Genomic DNA, 24036 nt, shown 5'->3' with positions numbered 1-24036 from the left:
CTAACTTTCCGACAAACTGCAATATCGGACCTACGCCAGCTGTTTATTTAAATGTATTATTTGAAGGTAGGTTAGGTTAAAACAATTTCTAGGACGAACGCTGCGGCTAGGACAGGATAAGAGTAGATAAATTCCTACCTTTGATAATGTTGAACGGTTCTACCCTGGAGTATTCCTTGGATTACGAGATATTTTTCACTAATTTCACATTCACTTAATTATCCCCCATTTTAGAATGGGGCTAAAATCTGAAAAATGAAGATTGATGATTTTCCGAAAATATAAAAAAAGAAATAAAAGTTACATACATTCACTTTTGGCTTGAAAACGAAGGAGCAGAGGGGACTATAGGGGATATTATGGATGGTGAAAAGAAACCAAATGAGCATAAGCGTTGAAAACCTTGAGAAAAGAATCACAATTTAAAGGAGGAAAATGTCACAAGAAAAATATTGGAGTAGTAAGAGGAATCTCCTTTAGAAGGAATTGGAAAAATAGGAGACTGTAAAGCTTCCTTTAGGAGCAGTAATGGTTGTTAGAGGTGGTCAAATCCTTCTTTTATGATTTAAAAAAAAATAGGAAGTTTGTAAAATCCTTACAGAGGAGTTAAAGAAGGTTGAAAAGGATGAAAACTCCTTCCCAAGGAGTTTTCTAATATCCGATAGTCTCGACCACTCCACAGGAGTCTACAGGGTTGTAGAAGAAGAAGTTGTTGTGCGGGGAGTCCTTGTTCGATATCGCCTAAAGAAACAATATATTAAATGAATATCCAATTCACAATGGTACCCTTCAAAATAAAGGAAAATAAAGGAGATATCTAAGTTTACATCAGTAACCTTTACAAAATCACATTTGTTAAGATCCTTGACAAAATTATAAAAAGAAGTGATGCTCCAGGGACAATTACAGCTTCTCAAAGTAAATAAATAAATCAAAATACAGACAATTTTTTCATCTATTTTTTGGAAAAAGTCACATTAGACGTTTTTCAAAATTCCCTTAACTGTTTTCAGACGAGCTCTCTAACAAAAATAATTCTATTTTTGATCAGCATAGGTTTTTTTCTATGTTCATTTTTTCCAATTTTTAAATCCCAACATTTTTAAAATGAATAATAATAAGCAAAATGAAAAAAGTTCAAAGATTTGAGTTTTAAATCAACATTTAAAAAAACATTCATTCACTATACATTTGTGCCTTTCTTATAACAATACCCATTCACCCCCTCCACTACAAGATAAATTCCTTCCCTCTCCTGTCACTAGAAGAGAGTCTTCCACCTCTTTCGTTACAAAATAACCCCCCCCCCTTTTCTCCCTCATTGTCAATAGACGTTTTTCTCGAAACCTTCCCTCTTATATCTCTCTAAGATGAATCAGCTGAATCTCAAGTTCTATCTCTGACCCTTGTTCACTAACTGAAAGAATAATGCATCAAGTGCAACATCTTCCTGGAACAAAACAAGTTTTTTTCCTTCATTATCGCCCCCCCCCCTCTTCTACTTCTAATCACCCCTGTTAGCTATCCCCCCCTCCACCACTAACACCAAATGTACTTTCTTTTTCTATTCCAATGAAATAAAAAACTCATAAGACCTCTCAGTAACAATCTTCTTGGCAGCCCTATTGACCCTTTCAAAACAGGATTGGTTTAAAATTCATGCAGGGGAATATAATTTCACTAAAAATGATTTCTACCCCCATCTTAAAAAACCATTTCCCCCTTACATGTTGGGGGAAATAAATAATTTTAAGGTAACAAAAATATATGAAGCAAAAGAAAAAACTTGTCAGTTGGAAGTTTATGAGCAATCCCTACCCCCCTACCCTACCCCCAATAAAAAATATATGGAAGGGGTGCGGTGTTAAATTTTCAGAATAAACACCCCTGTTTTGAGAGAGATAACATCTAGCAATATTCAGCTAAAATTGCATTCTCAAAATATGTAAACTGGAAATCTGTGCATTAGATTACAAATATTCACCACTGCTTAGTATCAAGTACAGTAACCTTTTGGAAACCTGAATTTACAAAAAAGTGCCCGAGGGTTTTGAGAAAACGTCAAATGAAAAATGCATATTGATGCAAAAATTCAAGAATTCAAATGCATAATTCCTGCAGTAAAGGAGGGTGGGAGGGGGGCTTAAACACCTCAGCCAGCTTCTCAATCATTAAAATAATCCTCCAAAAAAAAAACTTTTTCACAGACTCATCAATTTTGTTAAAGTGATCTGCTTGTTTACAAGCATCAGAAAGAAATTGCATACTTCCATGGAGAAAAAAAAATTTAAAATCAGAGTTTTAAGGCGGCTTACATCCAAAACACATTAAGGGGGAGTGTTAACAAATGTGCAGAGGTACAGTGAAAACCAAAATACTGTGCAATGCGTAGACAACATTTAGACAAAAGGTATAACTTCAAATAGTCCCATGAACAAGTAACATCGAAATTTTGAGGTGTACACATACCCATTTCACTTACTAGGTTATTTGATAAGTTACAAGTAAAACTATTTCTTTGTTACAACATCAATACAATAGATTATTGCTTTATTGTCATCTTCCCGTTCCACTGTTTTCTGATTCCCACTGTATTATAAACTATCATCAAATTACTGTTTTAATTTTTTTCCTACACGGTAATTGAATGCAGCCAGCCATAAAAATAATGCAACGAAATTGAGTTTTTAACTGGCTTATTAATCAAGAAGTAAGGACAGTAAATAATTAAAATAAGTTAAAACGTAAATGAAGAATTGAAAAATAGAAATGACAAATGAATGAATGAATGAAGATTGACGGAATGCATGAACACATAAATGAATAATAGAATATATTAAATGATTATTAAATAAATGAATGAATGAAAAAATAACAGTTAACAACTGAACAACTTGACAAAAATAAATATTTAGTATATGCTAATAAAATAAATTAATTAAAATACTATTGAATAAATATATAAATGAATAAATAAATAAATGGAAGAAAAACTAATGAAGGAAGGACAAAAAAAATGAGCTTAACAAGAATAAATATAAAAATATGAATAAATAAATGAATAAATTAGCAATTACATTAATCAAACGCTAAATAAAATGAATAAATGAAAAACTGAAGAAAAAAAATGAATCAATGAACCAATGAATCAATGAAAAATGAATCAATGAACCAATGAACCAATGAACCAATGAACCAATGAGTCAATGAGTCAATGAGTCAATGAGTCAATGAGTCAATGTGTCAATGAGTACTTGAATACCTGAATACCTGAATACCTGAATACCTGAATACCTGAATACCTGAATACCTGAATACCTGAATACATGAATACATGAATACAATACATGAATACATGAATACATGAATACATGAATAAATGAATTAATGAATAAATGAATAAATGAATAAATGAATAAATGAATAAATGAAAAGATGAATAAATGAATGAATAAATGAATGACCTTGATAACCTCCTGTGACAGCACTCCTCCTACAATGGCACAGACAGGACTCAGTTCAGAGAAGAGAAGAGAGAGAAGTTCATCAGAAACCTTGTCCACTGGTACACTCAGCTTCGTCTTGTAATAATCGATCAATCAATCAAACTACAGATCGATCATTCAATCAAACTACATATCGATCAATTTATCAAACTAATCCATTACTTAAATCAATTAAATCAATCAAACTATCAGTTAATCAATCAATCTGCCAGTTAATCAATCAAACTGTCAGTTGATCAAGTAAACTGTAAAAAAATAAAACTGCCGGTCCGGTCTTCATATTTCAAAATCAATTAATCACATTACCAATCGATCGATCAAACTACCAATTGATCAATCAATCAAACTGTCAGTCCATCAAAGATATTCAACTGAGCTCATCTTTTATCTATTTAAATCAGAAATGGGAGTCAAATAAGTCAGAGTTTCCAGCTTACAGTTTAATTGTAAACAAAACTTGTCCAGAAATAAAGTTATGAGAAGAAACCGTCTTGGTGCCTAGAGTCTTCACACAACAAATAAATAAGTATACCAGTTGAGTTAAAGTACGGTAAACTACCTAATTAATCAATACAGTTGATAGTAGACCTTTTTCTTCAAGAGTCTATCATTTTGAATTGTGCCAACGGATGCATTTATTCTAATGATGCTGCGACAACCGAGAAACTTTACTGTTTCGGGAAGGGTTCCCTGACCTCGTGAGTGTAGGTTTGATGCTGTAAATGTGACCGTGAAACCGTGTCCGATGCCTCAATCAATCATGTATGTGAAGATTGCGATACATAAGCTAAATAAAGCATTGGCGTTCAATGGTGGTAAAAATGAAAATACTGTTCTCAATTTAAAGGGTGACCCAGAGTAAAGAGAAGAAGTTGTAACCACGTCTAATAGTAGAGAACAGGTTTGCGCATCTCAACATTTCATCGAGTATGCCTGGTCGTACAATGGAGATGGCAGACGTTGCCTCTTGATGTGTCAAAATGTTTGATGCAGTTTTGAGCACACTGTGAGCAATGGATATTTTTTTTATTCCAGAGTTTTTATGCGAACTGTCCAGTTCTCCAGAAGATGTAAAGATAAATTTGTATTTTCGTCTTTATTTGTGTGATATATTTTATTATTACAATAAGACCAGTTTAAAGATTTATAAAATTTCGTCATACACATAAAATTACGATTTAATAGCACAGGTTCTTACCAGTGTTGAGTTTCTGACTTCCTGGAGTTTAGCATAATCCTGATCCCTAGTAGCAGGGCAGGGAGGGTGCCCTACTACATTCTGGAACTCAAACAATACCTAGATAGATAAATAGATGGAGGTGCATAAATAGATAGATATTTATAGATGTTCATCTTCGGTCGAGACTGAATAAAAATGGTTTAATAAACCGAAAATTTGGTTAACAGAGTTTTTGTTTCAACTAGAAATAAGAGTGTTAGATTTAGATGAATTAGATAGATTATATATTCAGTTACATAGGTGGATATATAGATATTCAGTTACATGGATGGATTTATTGTTGGAAATATACATAATAAAAAAGACAGATAGATGAATAGTGGATAGATAGATATTTAGTTACATGGATGGATTTATTGTTGGAAATATACATAATAAAACAGACAGATAGATGAATAGGTGGATATATAGATATTTAGTTACAAAGATGGATCTATTAGTTGATGATGACATATTCATAATAAAACAGACAGATAGATGAATAGGTGGATATATAGATATTTAGTTACAAAGATGGATCTATTAGTTGATGATGACATATACATAATTAGATAGACAGATAGAGGTGGATAGATAGATATTTAGTTACAAAGATGGATCTATTAGTTGATGATGAACATAATTAGGTACACATATAGAGGTGGATAGATAGATATTTAGATACATATTAGTTGATGATGACATATACATAATTAGATAGACAGATAGAGGTGGATAGATAGATATTTAGTTACAAAGATGGATCTATTAGTTGATGATGAAATATACATAATTAGATAGACAGAAAGAGGTGGATAGATAGATATTTAGATACATAGATGGATGGGATAATGATATAAACATAATTAGGTACACATATAGAGGTGGATAGATAGATATTTAGATACATAGATGGATGATAATGATATAAACATAATTAAATAGACAGATGAACAGTTGGATAGATAGATAATTAGTTAGATAGATGGATCTATTAGTTGATAATGACATATACATAATTAGATAGACAGATAGAGGTGGATAGATAGATATTTAGATACATAGATGGATGGGATAATGATATAAACATAATTAAATAGACAGATAGGTGGATAGATAAATAAATAAATAAATAAAAGATCAACCATCATTCCGTGGAAATCTATTAGTTGATAATGACATATACATAATTGATAGACTCGGAGAAGGTTCCTAGTAGTTAACAGTGTACATGGAGAAGGTTTATAGAAGATGGAAGGTTTACCTGGAGAAGGAAGAAGGAAGGATCCATTCTCTTAACACGTTTTGCATACAGCTCGGAGCTCCAGTCAACCTGTAATACAAACAACTTATTTTATACTATATTGTGTCAAACATAGTTCTGGTTCTTGTGTACATACATTTCACAATATTTCAAGTGAATCACAACCAGCGTACTTTATTAGGTTTAAATTTACAAGACGAATGTGTGCAAGCACAACATTCTAAAAATATAAAAAACTATCCCCAAAAAAGATATTTATAACACCTAAAGTTTGAGGATCATTTTTAATTCGTTTTTTGCCAATATTTTCTGTCAGCAGGGTCAAAATTTGACAAAGTTTAAGAGAAAAGCAAATGTTTAGAATACACTATTTTGTAAACAATTGTTATTCTTACGCTATTCAAATTTTGATCTTGAAAGAAAATGAAGACAAAAAAGAACCAACTTAATAAACATTACTTACTATAACTGTTTTTTGTTTACCTTAAGCGCCTCTGCCAGACTAACGAAGGTCATCGCCTTCTTGACACTCTTGGTGATGGTCTCCTCCAGCTTCTGCTTCTTCTGTCCAGGTTCATCACCACCCTCACTCTACACACACAAATCATCATTATTACAAATTAAAGGGACTGCACTTGTAATCTCAACTTTTGACACCTAAACTAGGTCTATGGTCCCTTTAAGTGATGTTCAGCAATGGGACGATGAATTATGATTTTATCCCAATGTTTGGCAAGTTTGAGACGGCCAAAAGTTTCGGCAAATATTACGAAATTCTTTTCTTTTAAATACATTCGCAATATACCTTGACACAAACATATCATTTTAAGTCTTAACATTTTTGAAGACTTGGTACAAGAATTTATCCAAAAGTTAGGAAAGGTTTACATCCAAAAAACTGGCAAAATATCACGAAATTCTAATCTATAAATTGAGAGTCCCTAGAAGTGAAGGAGGCAGTGAACTGAATAGAAATCATCATTGATGAAAATATTTAAGGATTGGTAAAGGTTCTTTTTTTTCTATTATCTTGCATTTGTTGCACATTGTAAAATGCATTGAAGGGAGTATTAACGAAAAGGGAAAAGGGGTCGAAATTTAGATTATTATTGAGATTAAAATTACTAAAAAAATTAGAGTTCTCTTTACATACATGTCGGATAGAAATAAAAATAGTGCCGATCGATTCTCTATTTGATCCATTCTACAACTTACAATAAAAATAGTGCCGATCGATTCTCTATTTGATCCATTCTACAACTTATTTAATTTTCAGATACTCTCACTTTAAGGTGTGAGGCTTTGTGCATTACAGATTTTAAAGAAACGCAAAAATTTCAAAAATGTTTTACAGTCGATTTTAAAATTCAGGATTTTATTTCAGCTTCCAACAAACAAATTAACCCTTTAAATAGGGCTATTATTTAATAACTCCCAAAAGGAATTTATTTTCTTGTAAAAAAAACATAACTCTTTTTCAAAGACTGGGAAAATTTGAAGGGAAACTTACAATTTTGGGAAGTGGTGTAACTAGGGGGGGGGGCGGATCATGTTTCGCCCCTCCCCCCTCAGCATATTTCGACCCCCTCTTGCCCCCCTTACTTGACTCCAGCATGACCAATATTATGGACCATCTTTTATCAAATTTTGTCAATTAAGAAAAAAAAACCAAAATTTTTCTTTGGGGCGATTCGCGCATCATTTCTAATAGAATTTCTATTTACTTAAAGAAAGTCAGTCAAACTTAATTTATCCTCTACAAACAAACCTGTATAGTATACACATATCTTGCTAACAAAAGCCTGTATGTATAACTACCTGAAAATTAAATAATATGACGATTCCAATGATTTAGACAAAGAAAGAAATAAGATTACAGTTTTATTTAATCATAGAATAAAAGGAAACGGGCATTAAATTTCCGTACAGTCGTCTTTGAACTCTCATCAATTGTGGGTAACCCAATATATAAATAAACGGTTATAACAAGCAAACGATTCAAATCAAATCAATCGATTAAGCTGTCTTGGTCATGGGCTTAGAATGGATAACCAGAGAAACCACCAAGAAATGTTTTCGATGGAACCCAACAGGTAGAGAAGCAAGGGCAGACAAAGAACAACATGGAGACGGAGTGTCGAAACTAAGCTAAAGAGATGGGACTAAACCAAACTCCTGGGACGGACATGAGGAGAAGCGGAGAATCTATCCAAGGATGGACCAGGATACAGGTTGCGTGTGGTCGTATTCAACAAAATGGAGAGACGCGGTTAAGTAAGCAACTGTATATAAATACTAACCTGGGATGGTTGAATGTTCTGAGTAACCTCTTCCTCTACATATTCATGCTCAACTAGATCCATGAAGGAGAACCCGTAGAAACCCATCACATCACCAGCATAGAACTTAATCTAGGAATACACAGTACACTAGTATTATGTCATTATGATCATTGTCGTTGCTATTGTCATAATCAATGTCATATCATAGTAGTCATCATAATTGTCATCATTACTGTCATCATCATCATAGTCGTCTTCATCATAGACATAGTCGTCATCATAATTGTCATTGTCATCATCAAAGCAGTCATTAAAATTGTCATCATTACTGTCATCATCATCATCATAGTCGTCTTCATCATAGACATAGTCGTCATCATAATTGTCATTGTCATCATTGTCATCATCATTGTCATCATCATTGTCATCATCATTTTCATCATCATTATAATCATTATAATGTTTTTCAAAATGGTCCAAAGCAGTCTGTATTAATGTGATTCTGTATCTAAAACTCTTCTCACCTTCTCTGCTCTACAAATACTGTTGATTCGAACCAACTCATCCTGAACAGTTTAAACTTTAATTTCTTTTTGTGGAAAACAAAATGCAGATCTTACTCGAGCGAGAAGAAGAAGGGTTGCTATAAAAATTTATTAACACAGCTAAATACATATACTTTGGTTGTCTGTATCTTTGTCTGTTCGTCTGTATCTAATTACGGCTGAACCGATCGGGCCCAAATTTTGTTTGAGACCTCACATGACCCCTGGCAAAGTATTTGAAAAAACAAAATTTCTAAATGCTGTCTGAAAATTATTCGATAATTGTAACATTATGAAAATCCACGAAAAAATATCATCAAATCTCCCAACTATTTTGTTGAGAATTTGCTCACAGATTGAGCTACAGTTAAAAGTTGAAATAGAAGATAGGCGGAAAGCGCCCTAAAAGCCTAGTATAAAATAATTATTCAGTATATACATAATTTACCCAGTAAGTTGTTTAAAAAGACATTTTTTCTCAATAAAAATTGTTAAATGTTTGAACATTACCATTTACCAACCTTAGGAGTGCAGTTTGCAATAACAATTGTTAACAGTTTAAAGATACCCAACCATAGGACAGGTTGCAATAACAATTGAAAACTGTTTAAAGATTACCAACCTTAGGACAGGTTGCCATAACAATTGTAAACTGTTCAAAGATTACCAACCTTAGGAGTGCATATTGCAATAACAATTGTGAACAGTTTAAACCACAGGACAGGTGGCAATAACAATTGTAAACTGTTTAAAGATGACCAACCTTAGGAGTGCAGGTTGCAATAACAATTGTAAACTGTTATAAGATTACCAACCTTAAGTGTGCAGGTTGCAATAACGTTTGAAAACTTTTTAAAGATTACAAACCTTAGGAGTGCAGGTTGCAATAACAATTGTTAACTGCTGAAAGATTACCAACCTTAGGAGTGCAGGTTGCAATAACAATTGTAAACTGTTTAAAGATTACCAACCTTTGGAGTGCAGGTTACAATAACAATTTTAAACTGTTTTAAGATTACCAACCTTAGGAGTGCAGGTTGCAATAACAATTGTAAACTGTTTAAAGATTACCAACCTTAAGAGTGCAGGTTACAATAACAATTTTAAACTGTTTTAAGATTACCAACCTTTGGAGTGCAGGTTGCAATAACAATTGTAAACTGTTTTAAGATTACCAACCTTAAGAGTGCAAGTTGCAATAACAATTGTAAACTGTTTAAAGATTACCAACCTTAGGAGTGCAAGTTGCAATAACAATTGTAAACTGTTTAAAGATTACCAACCTTAGGAGTGCAGGTTGCAATGACAATTGTAAACTGTTATAGGATTACCAACCTTAAGATTGCAGGTTGCAATAACGTTTGAAAACTGTTTAAAGATAACCAACCTTAGAAGTGCAGGTTGCAATAACAATTGTTAACTGCTGAAAGATTACCAACCTTAGGAGTGCAGGTTGCTATAACAATTGTAAACTGTTTAAAAAATTCTGCTTCCTTCTCCGTTGATGGGGATTTATCAGCTGTCACCTCAACCTTAATTAATAAAGAATATAAATATAATGATGTTTAATGATCTGGGGGAAAAAAAATTTGACTTGGAACAGTCAAATTTTTGTTATCCTCTTTAATACTTTACATCCAAAAATTGAATTTATTTACACCCAATTCAGGGAATACAACAAAATTTATGCGCTCCGCGCAAACTTACCCAACTTCCGGGGAAACCTTTTTTTTTTTTTCATAGTGATTGTTTTTTTCAAGAAAATATACACCCCCTGGCTAGCTGAGTCTTAGTAGGGAGTGCGTGGTCCGTAGTACATTTAATGAAAACTGAGCATCTTTTAATATGAAAACGGCCATGTAAAAATTTAAAATTTATTTTTGTTGATATTTACCATAGGGTTAAGCTGCTGCACCCGCTCCAAGGAGGCTTCAGCTCTATTGCTTCCGATCTAAAGAATATCTAATTATTTTTTAAAAATAAAACAATCAAATTCTGTAGATAGTTAGGTTAGGTTTGTTTGTGAGCAAGGATATGAATCCTATCTATCTATTATGACGCGTCTGTACCCCCTAAGGACTACAGAAACCCACCCCTCAGACAGATCCCTTTGTATACAAAAGTAAACAGACTGGACCGTAGAAATTGTTCTGTACTTGCAGGAAATTTTACGAAAAAAGATGAAAAAGATAAGCAGGCTGGTAGACCAGATTTTCTAAATAGAAACATAGTTGAACCGTGTAAACACACTTTTTAGCTTGTCTCATCGCTTAAGAGAAGTGGTTCAACTTAGTCCAAGCGGTTCAACTTAGCCCAAGTGGTTCAACTTAGCCCAAAACCGGCTTTCCTTAAATTTCATAAAACCGTTTCCATTCAATTTAATAAAACCGGGTTTCCACTTAATTTATTTAATAAAACCGGGCTTCCATTTAATTTAATAAAACAGGTTTTCCATTTAGTTTGATAAATCCGATTTTCATTCAATTTAATTAAACCGGGTTTCCATTTAATTTAATAAAACAGGTTTTCCATTTAATTGAAACCCGGTTTTCCATTTAGTTTAATAAAACCGGTTTTCCAATTTTTTAATTAAACCGGTTTTCCATTGAATAAAACTGGTTTTCCATTAAATAAAACTGGTTTTCCATTTTAAAAAACTGGCTGCCAACCTTATCCCTGGGAGCTAGGAACTGGCTGGTTGCGTCTTCCTCAGTAACATTGGCTGGATCCACCATCTTCAAGCTGTTAATACCAGACAGAACTAGATTCTTTGCTACCTAGAACAATAATATAAGTTAACAATGGTATTTGTTCATTGTTCGGCAAAAGTTAATTGTCAATCTGTTGGTTGCATTATCCATCAGACGCCTATTATCTATGGTTTGTCTTTTGTCCGTCGTTTTCTATCATCCATGGATTACCTTAATTTCTATGGTTTTTCATTTATATTTTGTAATTCCTTTTGTCTAAACATCGGCTTTGGTTTGTTCTTTAAGATTAGTTAATACAGCCAAGATAAATCTTCAAACCCTAAAAACCCTAAAAAACATATTTCTCACCTCGCATCCTAGTCCTCGCATACCGATGAGACAAACCTTGGCAGATCTTAGTCTCTTCTGTGCGTCTAATCCCCACAATCTGGGAGAAAATACGAAGTTTGGTCAAATCAAAACATAAAAATCCAATCCAATCCAATCCAATCGATAGTGTATAGTGATTGTATGTTCGGATCTTAAGGCTGTCAATTCGAAACAAATCAAATTATTTCAAATTAAGACATTGCTGTTGGGATTTGCTTTAGGGTAACAAAACATTTTCCTAAAAAGAAGATCATCTGGTTCAAATTGGTTTAGATATTTAATGAAAGTCTGGTTAAAATATGGCACATAGATTTTTTAACAAAAGTCGGGTTAAAATATGGCACATCGACAAGGAGTATAAATTATTTTGATTTGTGATTTTCGGCGATTTGTAAGGATTTAGCAAAAAAACTTTCCACTCCAGGCCGCCCATTACTTAAATACACTGAGGGAAAAAGAAAAAATTCTTTCTGAAGAGGATTAGGGGGGGCCTTTTACAAAGTGAATAAATACTAAAGTGGACCAAACTCATAGTTGGATGACGACATTTTATGTCCCAAGTATTTAGAAATATGTATATATATATATATATAAATTGGTCTGTATACGGAGTGTACAGTACAACAGAAACTGGACTCCCTTTGTTTACAATCACAGACTTAGAATTTGTATTTAACTTAAATATAAGCTAACGTAAATTAAGATTTCAGAAGTGAATTTTAGCCATTTTACTGCACAATAAATGATTTCAGACAACACAATAATGCCTGCAAGCATAATCTGTAAAACAAGGAATGCACAATTTGTGATACCGAAAAATGAAGATCTTCGAAATATATCTCTTGGTCTTCACTTTTGTATTTTGACAGATTTAAGAGTGGTTGAGAACTAGACATAGTTTTAAAGATATTAAGGGCTTACATTTCCTTTTCTTTTTGGGAGGGGGGAGGCCGACCCCCCCCCCCACTGATCCAGGAGGGGGATGCGCCACCATAGCCCCCCCTGAATACGCCTCTAGATGATAACATAGATCTGTTTTAAGAAATTTACAAACATATTTTAAAATGGAGGGAGATTTGAAACAAAACTAATCAGTTTTAAAGATAAATTCCTTTAGAATTAGAAGTGCCAGGCAAAATCAATGAATTGATTAAGCGACTAAATAGTATTTACATATGAACTACATAGAAACGTACAAAAAATTTTGATTTTAAATCGTGAAAATTTCGAAGTTCTATCTGAAGACGACATTTACATGAGTCTTTAGTCTATTTTTTCTAGTCTTTACTTTCCAAACGAAATCTTTTCATGAAATTATTTCCAAACCAAATTAAACCTTATGGCCCAACCTGTCGTCGTTCCCTTAGTCTGTTCCACTTTAGTATTTATTCACTTTGGGCCTTTTAGGCGTGTGTTCATTTATACTCACCATTGCTTAGGAAGCGGATCCGTTGGATCCGCAAGATTTTGGCTTCCTGGATCCGGATCAGCAAAAATATGCGAATCCACGGATCCGGATCCAAGGGGTAAAATATCAACCAAAAACTGCAAAAAAAAAAAATTTTCATACTCCTAAACTCAAATCTAAACTTTTGAAAAAAGAGATATCATAAAAATTTCCACATTTCTGAATGGTTCATCAAGTTAAAGGATAAAAATAAGCGAAAAAAAAACAAAAAATATGAAAATTATATTTTGTTAAAAAAATTCAGTAAATCTTAAAGAAATGACCTGGATCCGGATCCATTTTTTTCCAGTGCGGATCCAGGATCCGGATCCGGATCCGCATCAAAATCAAATGGATCCTAAGCACTGATACTCACCAAATTATTTTTCGGGGGGGGGGGGGGTGTAGGAAGAGGAAAAAAATATTCCTAATTGAGGTTTTTCAATTTCTAACCTGATCTGTCGATCATACAGCTGGGCCTCCTGCTCAGAGATCTGGATGTTCTCCTGTTCAACCATTTTCTCTGAAAAAACATAAAAATAAAATTTCTCAACACAATAGCAATATTAATGTCATAACAAATCACAGCCTTAGATCATCTATCACGTTATATTAGGATTAAATTGAGTATCAAACTAGATTCTATTGGGATTCAAGTGTGATTCAAGAAGGATTCAAGAAGGTTTCAAGAAGGTTTCAAGAAGGATTCAAGAGGGATTCAAGTGGGATTCGAGAAGGATTCAAGAGGAATGCAAGAGGGATTCAAGAGGGAATTAATTGGGATTCAAGTATTTAATTGGATTTCGGACGAGATATAATAAGGATAAGAATAGAATAATATAAATTGTCAATGGTTCAATACAATTATGTATTGTAGAAGAACTAAATCATATCTCTGAAAAAAACCTTATATCAGGATTATAATATCCTCACTTACGATTATTCTGTTAAAATGGGTTGCGCAAATCTTCGAGAGCAGCTTCATATATGGTATTGGCTGCAGTACACGACAGTTTGTTTACAAACAAGCAGTACAGTTTAACCTCCTCTCTACAGATATACCGACGTACACGGGCCTAAATTTTAATGATTTTTAGAACTTTTGCTCCCCGCCCCCCGGATCCTGATTCATAAAACTATACAGAAACATAAAGTCGGATCAAAGTTGTATCGAAAAATATAAATTAACATATAAAAAAAGTGTAGCTACAAAGCTTAGATGTTGGCTTAAAAATACAATTTTCAATAAAAATCAAAAACAAAATAAGTAAAATGTAGAAAAAATCTGTAAAACTCGATAATTTTTAAAGTTTGAATATAAAATTTGAGAAAAATCTTTTATTTCCTGAAGGAAGAATTGATTTCTCAACGACTGATGAACAAACTTCTCCATAGTTTTATCTAATATGAGATTTAGCTCAAATTAACCCTAATCTACTCCAGTAAAGGGAAAGCGGAGCGGGGGATATTGGCTAAGCTACATTTTGCCTAGTCACATTTTGCCTCGGAACATTTTGCCTAGTTCAGTTTTGACTCAGTAACTTTTGCCTAGTCACAATTTGCCTAGTTACATTTTGCCTTGTCACAATTTGCCTAGTCACAATTTGCCTAGTCACAATTTGCCTAGTCACAATTTGCCTAGTCACAATTTGCCAAGTCACAATTTGCCTCGTAACATTTTGCCTAGTTCAGTTTTGACTCGGTAACTTTTGCCCAGTTCAATTTTGCCTGGGGTAACATTTTGCCTACTGCTTTCTTTCAAACATATTTTGTCCAAAATTAATTATCTATTTTTTTAAAACCTGAACCAGTTAAATTTAAATGAATTCTATGTTGGTTAGCACGTTTAGCATTCCAAATACTATGACTCAAAACCTAAAAAATGATGAAAAATTTTGATTCTCATTTTCGGCAAAATTAGTGTGTATTTACTCTACAAAAGATTAATCATAGTTATGTATCAGATATATATATTTTAAAAATACAGTTTACATCATGGAGCAAGGGTTTGAATATGATTATGTTTCGGCATGGCATGGTATGGTAGGAAACTGAATAATTTTCAAAAAATTGAAGAATTTTTGATGACAAATTTGCGGATTTTTGTAAACTTTCTTTTTAAAAAATTATGAACTATGTAAAAAAAGTCACTCTTATGTTACCCTACGCAAGCAGTTACTTAGGAAAAATGTAGCTTAGCCGGGGATATTCAATATGACTTAACTCGTCAGTGCCCTTTTTGAAAAATAAAAAATAAATGTTATGCTTTTTTGAACTTTATAAATCCGCAAGTGGCCTTACAAAAACAGAATATAAACATTCTGATTAAAATTAAAAAATGTTGTCACGCATTGGTTTCTTGAAAAAAGTTGAAGGTTAATATTGTATTCAGTTAATAATCTGATAATTTCACGCATAAAAAGGAAACATATTTGAATTTTGTTTGTAACTTAATATTTGATAAAGATCTTGAGCACTAATCCCTGAGTTTTGTTTCCTATGCTTGGAATAAACAAGTTCCCCTTGATACTTTATCTTCTCTCGAAGACTGCAAGAGTCTTCAGCACTAACCGATAATATTAATATTCAATATAAAACAACAATAGAATAGCTTTGGGCAAATATTATTAGTATTTATAATATTTCCGATAATCTTTTTTCTCAAAAATATTTAGAAGTAATTTATTTTGCTTGATATAATCTATAGGGGAGAAATAAATTGGAAAGAAAAACGGAATTTTTTTATTATGATGTCAGGAAAGTTTTCCCCCCTTTTAGATACTTTTTTGCAAACATCATTTATCTACCTGAATTCAGCGAATTCCTAATATACTAGGAAAGAAATGAAAAAAAAATAATATTTTGACGTTGTCCTTAAAAATTCGGAGTTAATGGAATAATAAAATATACAATGAACTAAACTTGTAGATTTAAAATACGATAATAAATCAAAAGCGTGTATTTGCAACAGTAAAAACTCAAATTTCTTAATCTAATTTGAATATGTTCCTAAGGTTAAGAAGGACGGGTAGGTGCTCCAGGTTACTGGACAGTAGAAGACTTGCCCCAGTTCCATCCTGAACCTCAACACAAGAGGAACAACTAGATTAAAAAATAATTCTACATTAATTAATTATTTAATTGATCAATCAGTAGGACGGGTATGTTCTGTAGTTTACTGTATATTAGAAGACTTACTCCAGTTCCATCCTGAATTTCAACACAGACAGAGCAACTAAATCAATCAATCAAACCACAAATTAACCCATCAAAGTACCAACTCATAAAGATATCAATAACCAAATGACTCAATTACATCCTAAGCGGAGGTAGAACAACAAGATCAATAAATCACATCAAACACTCAATTCCATCATGAACACATCTAGCGCAACCAGTCAAATATTAATCAATCAGTCAACAAATCCTTTAAATGCAGTCTGTAAGGGAGAAATAGGATCGGGATATCAAAGTTTCAAGTTGGCTGTGTTAGTTTACCTGAGCTGAAAATTTTAGAATGGGATATCCTTAATCCCGATCGGTAAATTAATCTGGAGATTAATAACAAGAGGAGAACAAGTGTCATTTAATCTCGAGATTAAGAAAAAGAGTTGATCAAGCATTAATCCCGATATCCACCATTCAAAAGTTCCCAGCTCTGAACAGATTTGGGAACAGTTAAAGACAGAACATAACAATACTATTAAATCTGCCTTGTTTTACTAACAGAAGAAAAAAAGAAACATGTCCTACAGATTTATTATGTTAACCACTTATGTAACATAAAGAAATTAAATCTGCAAAAGAACCCAATGAGGACTCCTCAGACCGCCGCCACCTCTGTAAGGGTCCTTGGTGTAAACAATATTTTACTTTTAGAATCATTTGATATGAACAGAAGTCAAATGATGCAAATGCAACTCGACTTTCAGTTTAATTTACCTAAAGTTGAATGAATCAGGAGCATTGCAGCCCACGTAGCTGCAAACACCCTTCTCCACTCCACTTCCACAGGACCCGCATTCAACTCTAGAATAATCCTCATTTCATGACAGGATTCGGTGACAGTGGTGAATAATATACGATTATTTAGCTAATTTTAGGATGATAAGTAAACAAAAAATTTTTTTAAAAGGTTTGAAGTATTTCTTTTTACCAAAAGCTTTAAAAGTCTGGTCATACCAGTTCCCCACTGGGGCAATTATTTAGTATCTAAAATAAAAAGAAAACTGAAAAATCACACAACCTGATGTTGATCCTAAGAATATCCTCAATACTAATAATTATTTCTGAAATAATCTCTGTCCCCTCCAACAGTGCTTTTATACATCCCAATCTACGATCCCTGAAAAAGTTAGTTTTTGTCAGGGAGGAATATTTTTGCATTTCTATTTGTTTGTATCAAAAAACAAGGGAAGGTTTATGTCCAGTAGAAATACAAATGTTGACTTAAAATAATTTGATTTTTAACAACTTTGGAAATCCATTGACAAGATAAGATAAGAAAATATATTACAAAGCTTACATATAAAGAACTGACTGCTCTAAGTCTACATCTTCTACTCCCATGAATTCAAGATTCGAAAGCACACCTGTTACTAAAACAATAATGTAAAAAAGTAATGATTAAACAAAGTTCAAGATTTGGATGAAAAAACCTTTAAACATACCTAAATATATATTCTCCTTTTTAGAAACTACTTTCATAACATTAGAAAGTTTCCATAGTGTGCCTGGAACAAGGCCGACAGGAAGCTGGAAACCAGTTTTAATGTAAACATTGACTTTGTTTACATTTTGAACCAGTTGAAGGACGAGGGTTGGTGGAGAAGAATCATGAATAAGTGTTCTACTGCTTATCAAACCTAAACAAAACAATCCTCATTTACAATATATTGTAGAAAAAGAAAATGCTTTCAGATAGAGCCTCAATCAAATGTTAAAATAGAAGATGAGCGCGAAGCGCCCTAAACCCACTGCTTTGGATCCATTTAATTTTGATGCGGATCCGGATCCTGGATCCGCACTGGAAAAAAATTAATCCGGATACAGGTTATTTCTTTGCAATTTATGAGCTTTATTTGCTTATTTTTATGCTTATCTTGATGAACCATTAAGTAATCAGATAATTATCATATTCTCTCTTTTTTCAATAGTTCAGATTTGGGTTTTGAGATTTAACGGATCCGGATCCTAAACACTGCTTTAAAGCATCGAATATACAACGCAATTAGTGTTTTATGATTTACAATTGTTGAGAAAAAAAATTAAATTAAATTAAAAATAAAATAATTTATCTGTTGAGTCTATAAGATAATCTGTCTTGGCATTTCAAATCGAGATTCAAGATCTTTTTTAAATTTATTGACTACGTTAACCATTTTCAAATAAACAGGGGGGTTTATCTTCTAATATTTTGATTACCAACATTACCCTTACAGTGACTGTCCTTGTAATTTCAAGAGACTCTCCATTTAGAGGGGGATAACAGATTCACAACTCTTATTTTATCAATAATCTTGAAGATATCGTCGTTTTCTAGCTTCAAAAGTTACTATTTCGGACAATTTTCTCAGTTTTATTTTTCTGGAGTAAAAAATCCGCAAATCACTTTTAAAGAGAAATCACAATTAAAAAATAACTAATCATTTGAAAATAAATAGCAGGTCGCTTGAAATTACGTCTACAGTCCAATGGACATTAGGCAACTTTGTATCTACCTGAAATATTAATGATTTCTCCCTGAAAACAAGTGTGTAGTTGATCTATCTGCATCTCAGGATCTGGGTGTACAAGTTCAGGGGCAGATACGTTATATACAACATCCTGTAGATAACTTACATGTTCTGGTTGCAATCAAAAAACCAGGGCTGTTATCTTTTTTATTAAATCTTTCTTTAAAAATATTTTTTGCTGGTTTTGGGTTTTCTTTGTTGAATTAGGGAAAGAAATGGTTTTTAGGGAAAAATAAATAAATATACAAAAGTATCGTCTACAGATGAAGGTTACACACGGGTACCGTTGTGTATCAGACATGGTCATTTTTGCATGAAGGGTCCCTTAAACTTACACTTCCATTCCCTAAAATTATAAAAATAAGAACATGTGAATACCTGGTTAATCTCGTAAACCTGTTGACAGGAAAACTCCTCTGAGAGTTGAAGAACAACCTCGGATGTCAGGGATCCTGTCACCATCTAGAGTACAGTCGTCGTTAACATCAATACAATGAAGACGACTTTCAGTTTAAATTTTATTTATATCAAGCTTTTGAGCAGCATGAATACACATAAACATTAAAACAAAGAGAAAATGTCAAATCAAAAACTTCTCTTTAATTACTTGTGTACGTGTTATTCGAAGAAAGCTTGTTAACAATCAAAATTAAATAAAAAAGTTCGTTTACATTGCATTAAAATTATTGCCGACCACTGTACGTATGTTAGTCAAAATCAGTAAAAAACGGAAAAAAAGTCATCTTTAAATTGGAACTGTCGTTAAGGATTTTGTAATCTTCATTTCTTATTAAAAGACAACTTGAAAACGTTCATTCCGATTTTCACGACCCATTAAATAATACCTTAAATGGCTCATCGGATAGTATGGTCAGAACTCCATGGACCTGGCATCTCTTGTAGAACATCAAATTGGTCATTTTAACCAGAATCATCCCTTCCTCACTTGAAACTTGAAGCAGGAAGTAACTTCCTTTTCTCTGCTTAAATATCATGCTCTTACACAGGATCTTGAACTCAAGGGAGGAAGTGAGGGGGGAGGGAGGGGGAGACAAGACAGTGGCGGAGGTTAACTCTTTACAAAGATTAGCAATTTTGTCAGAGAAGTCAACAGCGTTGGCTAAGCGTTTTATGTTTTTGATGATCAGATAAGAGTTGGGTTGAGGATATTTCTCCGAACAGAGAATAGGACGGGTTACTTCAACCAGACACTGTTCTAGGTCCTCCTGGAGACTGGTGAGGGTTATCAAAACCTCGACTGTATCAACTCCATCACTGAGCAAGGTTTTATCAGCATTAGATCTGATAACTCCAAACAGCTGTATACAAAGTATTACATTTTTTACTATTCCATTATTCTTAACAGAAAAGTCTTTATTAAAAAATGCTAAGACTTAAATTCCTTAACATTTAAAAAAAATTTTAAATAATCGTCAACTTTTGAGTCCGGGTATAAACTTTATGCACATGCTTAAAGCTTATTGCTGGCTCTATTTATCTGATAAGTGAAAAAAAGATTTGTTAATGATTTGAAAGAAAAAAAAATGGAATGAATTTTTTCCTTGATATCTAGATTCTGGTCCAAATATTCTGTTCTGAAGCAGTTCTCTATTTCCTCCTTATTCTCCTTTTCCTCATTTTCTTCTTCTTCTCTATTCTTCAAATATTCAATCATCTCTTTCACTTCAACTACACTAATAAAACAAAAATATTACATTTTATATTAAGAGAAGGGAGAAGGGCTGTTTTTTATTTATTGAAAATATATTCCGACTTTCATGAAATAAGAAGAAAATCGTAAAAGATAATAGGTAAAAAAGCGTGCATTTTCCTATAAAATTCGATATTTATGTCTAAGGTTTATATCTATTTATGCTCTGGAAAAAAAATCAAAAATTGGAAATTAAAAGACAATTTTTTTTCTGTCGTTTTTTATCCAAAAGAATGCATTTATTTTCTTTACTCTTGGGGAGAAAATATGATTTTCAAAAAGGATAAGAATGAATATTCAAGAAAATTTACACTACTGAGAGTTGGTTACAGGAAAGGGAAAAACTCACCGATAAACTTTTGTTGTGTCCGTTAAGTTTTCGAAACCACAACTAGTACTGTGCAATAGAAATTCCTGAACATTGAAGCAATGAATGTTTTTTAGATAGGTTTCTTCTACACTGATCAGAGATTCAATTTATAAAATATTCACTTGAATTTTAATAAGCAGACACAAGAAACATACGAGAAAACCTTCTCTGAAATCGTTTATATTATAAATAACATAAAGAACCTATTAGAAATGAATAACATGATCATGAAAAATCGATGATTTTAGGCATTTGAAAAAGTATTAGTATAAATAATATATTTTTCAGTGCTTTCGTTACAAGTGCCAAAAAACCATGATTAAAATGCTTCAGAACTACCAAAAATCCAAGCGAAAAGACGTCCAAAAGGGGAGGTGATAAATACTTTCTTATTACCTTGAGAAGGGACCGTTTTGATAAAGCATCTTGGTGCTTAATGGTTTTAAAGAGCAACTTTTTTAGACTATACTTCCTCGCGTATATTTGTGAAAACTTAGTCTTCAGTCTTATTAAACAATCATCTGCTTTCAAGCACAATATTAATTAAACCAATAATATACCATCATTCCTGGGAAAACCAAGCATAGAGCTTGTTATGGCTTTTTTAGGTAATTTTAGGATTATCGAATATTTTAAATCAGATAAGTATACATGCAAAAGTAGCACCGGCTAACACCATTATTCATTGAGATATTAAAAACTGTCATTATGGCTTTTTAGGTAATTATAGAATTATCGAGTATTTTAACCAAAATTTATTATGGTTTTTTTTTTGTCTGAATTAAAGAAAGTATCATAAGGTGGATCTTTTATCTTGCCTCAAGTTAATAAAATAAAACGGTTAAAGTTAAATTTTTCGAAGATTGTAGAATTCCTTTCATAGTTTTCAAAGAGTTTGAAGAAATCCTCCAATGACAGTGAATACTCTGCGACCAGAGATAGAAGGGGATGAACAGATATTGCGTAGTTTCCGGTTGACAGCATCGAGGATTTATCTCCGATATTTGCTGGACCGGAGTCATCGTTTACAAATAGATAACTTCTTCCACACAAAACTAAATAAAAATTTAAAAAGGCTTTGCTAAAATGGGCGAACAAATATCATTTCGCTGTTTATTGGTTATAAAAATATAACAAATTATTTGTAATATTCTACTCAAATACTAAAACATACGAAGTAAAAACATATTTATTTCAAGTTAGTTTCGTAGAAAGTGTGCCAAAAAAAGGAAATAATTTTTATAATTTTACCTAAAGCCTTTCTCGCTCTGAACTTGACAATGTGGGAATTAAGAATTGACACTGAATCCCCAAGTTGTAAATCTAAAATTACAGGGTTAAAAAATTTCATATATCAGGAGAAAATATCATTGCCAATTCAAGGGTTTTTTGAAATCTCAAAACTGAGGCAAATGTTCTATATCAATGAGTTGATCATGAATTTATTTTTAACTGACTCCTTTTGTTTAAAAAAAGAATAGAAACTTTGATATAATATGGAATCATTACATTAAGTATTTAAAATGAATGCATAAGGCTTTTGAAGGCTGGGGGGGCTACATACCAAAGTTTAAGGTGTGAAGGATTGGAGAGAGAAATAAGAATATCTTCTTATCTATCATGTAAACAACAGAACTAGAATCATAGATTTTAGTTACAACACCTAAAATAAGATCTTCTAAATGATCTACTACATGAATTACTACATGAATTACTACATGAACTACTTGATGAACTACAACATGAACTACTACATGGGACTACAACATGAACTACTTGATGAACTACTACATGAACTACTACATGAACTACTATGTGAACTATTACATGAACTACTACATCTCCTACATGAACTACTACATGAACTACTACATGAACTACTACATGAACTACTACATGAACTACTACATGAACTACTACATGAACTACTACATGAACTACTACATGAATTACTACATGAACTACTACATAAGCAACTACATGAACTACTATATGAACTACTACATGAACAATTGCATAAACAACTACATGAATAATTACATGATCACCTACATAAACTAATACATAAACTAAAGTAAGAACTAATAGAAGAAATAGTATAAGAACTGCTACATGAAGCTTTAAATGAGCTACTTTATGAACAATTAGTTGAACTCCTGCATGCACGAACCACTACACAAACGAGTAAATACACTACCTTTGTACGAAACTAATCTCTCGGTTGAACTCCTGCATGCACGAACCACTACACAAACGAGTAAATACACTACCTTTGTACGAAACTAATCTCTCGGTTGAACTCCTGCATGCACGAACCACTACACAAACGAGTAAATACACTACCTTTGTACGAAACTAATCTCTCGGTTGAATTTGAAGGAAAATCTGACAGTTCTTGAATCCGCATAATTCTAGATTTCTTGCACAGTTGGAACAATGTGACAGGAACTTTGTCATTTTTGAAAAGTGTTATTTGTTTTAACTCAGTTATTTTTAAACCTAAATTTAAATGTCTCGGCTCAAAAGCATCGTAAAGTGTATTTTTAGAACATGGGATTAAGATATTGACATTTGCCCCGAGTTCATTTCTCAAAATAAGTATAAACAATCGATTTCCGTTTGAAATTTTAAAAATATGACTCCGTTCGATAAATAAGCCCTCCATCCTTTCTGAAATAAAAGGTATTGTTTATAAAAAATTACAGATGACTATAATTTGTTAGTGCAGTGCAGTGCCTGAATAAGCTTTAAAACTTTATAAAAATAATAGCCGCAAGGAAATGACATTTACCCGAGCTATTAGAACATTAATTTTTTTAATGAGTTAAGAAATATTTAATAATTATTACACTAGCAATAGTAAAAAACAAATGCTTA

General features: G+C 32.6%; 2 protein-coding genes across 5 annotated transcripts; both read right to left on the bottom strand.

Moving 5' to 3' along the window:
- Nucleotides 1-247: 247 nt before the first annotated feature.
- LOC111695042 (SUMO-activating enzyme subunit 1) lies at nucleotides 248-13877 on the bottom strand. Its single transcript, XM_023464192.1, has 12 exons — nucleotides 13797-13877; nucleotides 11876-11954; nucleotides 11486-11593; nucleotides 10711-10767; nucleotides 10256-10348; nucleotides 8796-8837; nucleotides 8290-8400; nucleotides 6473-6580; nucleotides 5990-6058; nucleotides 4705-4803; nucleotides 3465-3581; nucleotides 248-741 (listed from the first exon to the last, which is right to left on the bottom strand). The coding sequence occupies exons 1-12, from the start codon at nucleotides 13859-13861 to the stop codon at nucleotides 652-654; spliced, it is 1038 nt and encodes a 345-aa protein (XP_023319960.1). The 5' UTR covers nucleotides 13862-13877; the 3' UTR covers nucleotides 248-651.
- On the bottom strand, nucleotides 13866-23829 carry LOC111695040 (uncharacterized). 4 transcript variants are annotated; one of them, XM_023464184.1, is made up of 18 exons: nucleotides 23503-23829; nucleotides 22724-22822; nucleotides 22411-22482; nucleotides 22034-22214; nucleotides 21556-21664; nucleotides 21139-21203; nucleotides 20640-20772; nucleotides 19924-20397; nucleotides 19457-19540; nucleotides 19064-19169; nucleotides 18014-18208; nucleotides 17869-17941; nucleotides 17590-17688; nucleotides 17286-17372; nucleotides 16353-16445; nucleotides 15827-15909; nucleotides 14689-14744; nucleotides 13866-14419 (listed from the first exon to the last, which is right to left on the bottom strand). In XM_023464184.1, exons 1-18 carry the CDS (start codon nucleotides 23822-23824, stop codon nucleotides 14291-14293), a joined length of 2460 nt encoding a protein of 819 aa, XP_023319952.1. In that variant the 5' UTR covers nucleotides 23825-23829; the 3' UTR covers nucleotides 13866-14290. The 4 variants fall into 4 exon arrangements, with proteins under 4 accessions (XP_023319952.1, XP_023319957.1, XP_023319956.1 ...); XM_023464189.1 differs by having other exon boundaries at nucleotides 22724-22794; XM_023464188.1 differs by lacking the exon at nucleotides 23503-23829 and adding an exon at nucleotides 23357-23409 and having other exon boundaries at nucleotides 22724-22794.
- Nucleotides 23830-24036: the final 207 nt, after the last annotated feature.

Source organism: Eurytemora carolleeae, unplaced genomic scaffold, assembly GCF_000591075.1.
Source record: "Eurytemora carolleeae unplaced genomic scaffold, Eaff_2.0 scaffold125, whole genome shotgun sequence".
Classification (NCBI taxonomy): Eukaryota; Metazoa; Arthropoda; class Copepoda; order Calanoida; family Temoridae; genus Eurytemora; species Eurytemora carolleeae.
The sequence above is the reverse complement of the archived record's forward strand: the minus strand, read 5'-3'. Positions and strand labels throughout refer to the sequence as shown.

Bases quoted from the DNA above. Each gene is read 5' to 3' on its own strand.
- LOC111695040 (XM_023464184.1), bottom strand. From the start codon at position 23,824: ATGGAGGGCTTATTTATCGAACGGAGTCATATTTTTAAAATTTCAAAC. The intron at 17,942-18,013 runs GTATGTTTAAAG...TTATTGTTTTAG, and splicing joins AAAGGAGAATATATATTTAG to TAACAGGTGTGCTTTCGAAT. The intron at 17,689-17,868 runs GTAAGCTTTGTA...TAACTTTTTCAG, and splicing joins GAGCAGTCAGTTCTTTATAT to GGATCGTAGATTGGGATGTA.
- LOC111695042 (XM_023464192.1), bottom strand. From the start codon at position 13,861: ATGGTTGAACAGGAGAACATCCAGATCTCTGAGCAGGAGGCCCAGCTG. The intron at 10,349-10,710 runs GTAAATATCAAC...TTATTAATTAAG, and splicing joins TGCAGCAGCTTAACCCTATG to GTTGAGGTGACAGCTGATAA. The intron at 742-3,464 runs GTCATTCATTTA...TTGTTTCTTTAG, and splicing joins TGTCACAGGAGGTTATCAAG to GCGATATCGAACAAGGACTC.